Consider the following 5,547-nt stretch of genomic DNA (forward strand, 5'->3'; position numbering starts at 1 on the left):
CGAAAACCAATTTTTTCCATCCGATCATTTCCTATCCAATCATCGATCCATGACGACGATGGTTACTCGTCGAAACCGTGTCAATTTAAACGAAACGTTTCCGATCCAAAAAATCATTACTAGAGAGGCAGCGATCTCATGATTTTACATGTTTGTTTCTACGCGGTTCAATGTGAGAGAAAGACATATATTCGAATCATGGAACAAAGTATTCGCAGAAAAAACATTTTTTTTTTTCAAACAACAGCTACGTTTGATAATTTTCAATACGTTAGAGAATATTTGAAAATATTTTATCATTATATTACCTACTCGTATTTATTTGTCGTTAGATATTAGGGGTAATCGACATGCGGTTAAAATTGACTTTAAAACTGATTTTTTTTCTTCAAAAATGTTATTCTAAATCAAATTAATAATGATATTTAATAAATGATAAATTTAAACTCAGTAATTATAATATATTTTTTTTTTCTTACAGAATATTGAAAGAATATTTGTATTTTTTAAGACATATAACATCATATATTTGACATTTTTAAAGAATATCTAGGGAATATAATACGTTTTTTAAACGACACAAGAACATCAGATTTTAAGAATTTGAACGGAATATAAATCAGTCATCTAAGCACTATGAACGGCAAATGTTGCGGGCCAAGCACACCAAAACGTGTACGTCGTGCAGCATTAATCATGTAATTAATTATATAGTACGGTATGACCAGGCCCGTATTTAGGGGAGGGCACGGATAGGCATATACCCTAGGGCGTTAAGTCTCAGGGGCGGCAAAATATTTTAGCAAAATTAATTTTAAAACCTAATGAAAACAAAATAAAACAATAAAAAAATAAAATAGTATGTTTTATTATGTTATAATTTGTTTAATTTATTAATTTAAAAAAGTATTAAACGATTTTCATTAATAAGTTATATTTTAACATTAAAGAATCTTGATTACGGACGAAATAATGTGTTATATTATTATTATTATTTTTTTTTTTTTTTGGGGGGGGGGCATAAATTATATGCCGGGGGCGCCAAATTTTCAAACACATGCCTGGGTACGACTAATCGGGGGACTTCGATGTATGTCTGAACAGATCTCAAGAAATGTTATTGTTATTGTTTGTATTGGTTTTTTCGTTACGAAACATTTAACAAGAAAACGATCGCTGTGTAAACCAGGGCTTTGCACCCGAATTAAACCGAACCCGTAACACCCCTATAAAATCCTTAAAAAATCAAACATCCAAAACCCATATAACCTGAATGATTTTTTTTTTTTTTTTAAAGGAGTAGAGCACATTTAGCCATCAGTTACTGCTTCTGACATAGGCGAAGCTTTTCCTAATGTTAGGCGCTGAGCTCGAGTGCAACACATTTTTGTCGACGGTTCTCGATAACGACGTTCAAATTGTGTTGCTAGCCAATGTCCAACGCACGATCAACGACTTATTGGCAACAACCGTTGCGCTTGGATACGATAAATTAATGTTGTTACGAATCTCGTAAATTTTGTCACTTTTCGTTTTGCAGTCCAAGCACAACAACACTACATTCGGCAATCTGAAGTTATATTTACAATAAGATACAATACTTTGGAATTCTGACATTTCTTACCCAATAGTTTGTAAAAACTTAAGGATGGAATCCAATCACGTAGAATGCGCGGTAGAAAGCGATTGTACTGTCCATAACTATTCCGCGGTCAACTATTGGTTCCCTACTCTAGTGGTTTTGTTCCTCAGCGTCAGAGGTAACCATATTTTCATTTATCGTATTTTATAAAAATAAAGCCTAATGTCGTAAGAGCAAGATTATCAAAGATATTGAAATTAATTTACGGAATAGTCCATTTAAATGGGTATACTTCAAATGTAATGAACACGTGAGGTGTTAATATAATGTGTGGCAATATATACTTATGTTAAAGTATAACATACAATAATCTCATATAAATAAAATATAGGTATTTATAAGGGTTGTAATTAGCAAAAGAAAAAAAAAAGTGTTGGTGATTTCGATTTAGATTTCTCTACTCAATTAACATTGTCGTAATAAAGTAATCTGGTTTACATTTCAACAGGATAATTTAAATTATAACGTGAATTTATTTAGGCTAATCGACCTTCAGGAAGTTAAGTTTTTTCAGGGGTGGTTGTGGGACAGTATGTGATTTTAATGTGAATACAAAGTAATATAGGTATCGTCTTATCCAACGGATCAAGAGAGAAAGTTTCGGATTGTATCACCCACTTTACATCCCATCATCACGCCCTGCAATAATAAACCTGTTTTAAATCGATGTATTTAGTTTTATTTCGACCTGGTAACCAGCCGAAATCTATAAATGAGGCTACTCTGCGAAGCATAACCGCAGAAGCGAAGTATGGAATCAAATTAAAAGAAAAAAGCCCATGGTATATCACCGACGAATACGATATCCCAGTATTCGGAAGGATTATTTGTAAGTATTGCGCGACTTATTAGTATGTACAAGAAAAGGAACATTTATTGATTATTATTTTAGGTACCCTTAAGTCCATATGGTGGAGATTGGCCACAATGATGTATGGAACGGGCAATAATTCTTTATGGTACCCAGGGAAATATGTGACGTGGGATCCACTACTAAGTACGTATTCTGGGCGCAGATACGAATAACGGATGACAATTGTCATCATTTATTAATATCACATAACTTCAAATATTAATTGTTCTCGTATATTTTATCTATATACGATATAAGTTAATACTTTTTTTTAGAATTAGTTTGTTTCTATATTGTGTAATATATGATGCATCAAAAAAAAATAAAAATAAAAAAATACTTTATGCTTATTAATATTTTGATTTATTTATGGTGATGTTAATAGTTTACATATATCAGACACTGACACCCGATAATAAATGATAAACAATGGGTTTTGACAAATTGGGGAAACGATTTAAAATTATTTAAAACTTTAATTTAAAACTTAATTTTAAATAAATTAATTAAATTAATTAAAATGATCATTTAATTTTTTTAATTTAATCCAAAATTATATATTTTCTTATTTTTTAAATTTGTTTATCATAATATTCATCGAGTAACAGTTTCAATAAGTTGAAAATATATACAATGACAGGTGTGAAACAGTGCAACCGTTAAAAATGTAGCATATAAAAATATGACATCATGGTAATAGTAATAAATCCGGGAATTAGATTTCTTTATAGCTATGGGACCGTATGAGATTTTTATGTGTGTACAAAGTATTTTACGTATCGTTTTATCCAACGGATTAAGGGAGAAAGATTTTGATTGTATCACCCTTTTTCATCACCACTTCCTGTATTAATGAACCTGTTTTAAATCAGTGTTTTTAGATTTAGTTCGGCATTCTTTTAACAGACCGAAACCTTTAAATGACAAAAGTCTGCAAAGTATATTTGCAGAAACAAAACTTGTATTTAGATCGGCTGCGAAGGGAAAAGCCACATGGGTTGTCCCTGGCGTATACAATGTCTCGCTAATCGAAGTAATCATTCGTAAGTATTGCGCTACTTATTGGTGTGTACAATGGAAAAAAGATATATTAACTATTGATTACATTTTTTAGGTACGATCATTTTCATATGGACGATTTTGGAGGAAATCATGGCTGATATTATGTATGAACCCCCGAAAGACTTTTTGGGGAATATTCCATATCATCCATTGAAAATTAGGCCAAATGACAAAATGAATGGCACCCTCGGTACAATTAGGATCAAACAATGATAATTGTTATAGTTTATGAATTTCACGTGGCTTCAAATATTTATTTTTCATGTCGTCCACAGGCATATTTTTGTACATTTTTTGTTATTTGTATGTAAATACATATGTTTATATTATATATTTAATTTATTTTTAGTGATTTTTATCACATTTGTGTTTAAAACGAAATATAAAAATTGAATACCAACACAGCAATTAAATATTTTGTCCATATTTTTACAAAATTCACTAAAAACATGAAAATATCAGGGCTTTGCACCCGAATTAACCCGAACCCGTAACACCCCTAAAAACCCTTAAAATATCAAACACCCAAAACCCATATAACTCGAATGATTTTTTTTTTTTTTTAAACATCCGAATTAACCAAAACCTGAATAGGTTTGAAGCCGAAACCCGAATAATTTTTTTATTTTACAATCTTTATGTGACATATTATTTTGTATGTATTTTTAGTGGTTATTTCAATTTTGTCATTAGTTGTTTAAAATTATCTAAATAAAGACAATAGCTATATATCAAATTGACAGGTGTGCATGAATGGTATGGTATGTTAAATGTTCAAGTGTAAACAACTGGGATACTATTTTTAAAATTATTCCAAGCAGATACGTCGTATAATTATAATTTAATAGGTAATACGAATCACCAAGTCTTTATTTAATGTAATACTTTAAGTCTGAAATATAATTGAAATCTCGCGTATGATTACCTAAATTGTAATTCGCGTTATTTGTATTTGTTCAGTGTATGGCTTGTAGTACATATGTCTATGGCGTGAACAGTCAATTTTTGTTGGTGTAATAATTTCATCGTAATATTCATAAGTACAAATTATTATTATTTTTGTATTACGCTATGTTCTAGCTAGTGCGTTTTTAGTATGTGCACGCACCACAAACCATAAGCAGAAATTTGGTGAAATGTTATGGGAGGGGGGGACTGAGCATTATTTGCTTATTACACCTATAGAGACCACTGTGCGCAATTATTTATTTCAACGAGGCAATTTACGAACTTTAACAACTTGACATTTTTAATCAACAATTTAAACAAAAAAACAATTAGGTGCCTTATCTTAAATATTTTTGGAGTAGGTACTCTAAACAGAAATTATTAATTAATTAACTTAAACAAACTATACAGGTATTATTATATATTATTAATACTATATTAATTGCGATCGTTCCAAGTCATGACAAAAAGTTTGTAAAATCTTACGAATTTGATTTAATTTTTATCACAGAATATTTTTTTTTAAATTCGGTTATTAAAAATGCATTTTACAATTATAATAATTATTGTATTTTTAGTCGCTTAACAATTTTTAGAGTTAGGAGAGCTAAGACCTGTACTTCATATTTCTGGGGGGGCTTAGTCTCTCCTGATTTCCGCCTATGCCACAAACACAAACGCAGAATACAAAAGAGTTTGTTTTTTGTCGCATGCGATATGCCCGCACTAACTAGGAGTAGGACATAGTGTTAGTATTTTTAATTTTAATAGACATTATAATTTATAAGCTTAATACACATATAAAATAACCCCTTCTTCCCGAAAATAAATCGTAGTTACACCATTGCTTGAAATTAACATAATGATAATTTGGTCTAAAAAAACTGTTGCACAGTTGTTGTATAAGAAATTGATATTTTATTACATAGGCAGGTGACAAAAAACATAAATATTTCATCAGTATAGGGGGGCTCAGTTTCCCCATCAATGAAAAATAATATTTTTCCTTGACTACTTAACACCCGTAGTAACCAATATTAAC

At 30.4% G+C, this 5,547-nt stretch overlaps 1 protein-coding gene across 2 annotated transcripts; it reads left to right on the forward strand.

Annotated features, from left to right (window-relative positions):
• The first annotated feature begins 538 nt into the window (after window positions 1-538).
• Window positions 539-3,858, forward strand: LOC112689547. 2 transcript variants are annotated; one of them, XM_025563316.1, is made up of 6 exons: window positions 539-698; window positions 1,298-1,760; window positions 2,319-2,471; window positions 2,535-2,639; window positions 3,368-3,538; window positions 3,610-3,858. In XM_025563316.1, exons 2-6 carry the CDS (start codon window positions 1,649-1,651, stop codon window positions 3,768-3,770), a joined length of 702 nt encoding a protein of 233 aa, XP_025419101.1. In that variant the 5' UTR covers window positions 539-698; window positions 1,298-1,648; the 3' UTR covers window positions 3,771-3,858. The 2 variants fall into 2 exon arrangements, with proteins under 2 accessions (XP_025419101.1, XP_025419102.1); XM_025563317.1 differs by having other exon boundaries at window positions 539-673.
• The last annotated feature ends 1,689 nt before the right edge of the window (window positions 3,859-5,547 follow it).

This window comes from Sipha flava, unplaced genomic scaffold (assembly GCF_003268045.1).
Source record: "Sipha flava isolate LNK unplaced genomic scaffold, YSA_version1 44_pilon_pilon, whole genome shotgun sequence".
NCBI classification, from domain to species: domain Eukaryota; kingdom Metazoa; phylum Arthropoda; class Insecta; order Hemiptera; family Aphididae; genus Sipha; species Sipha flava.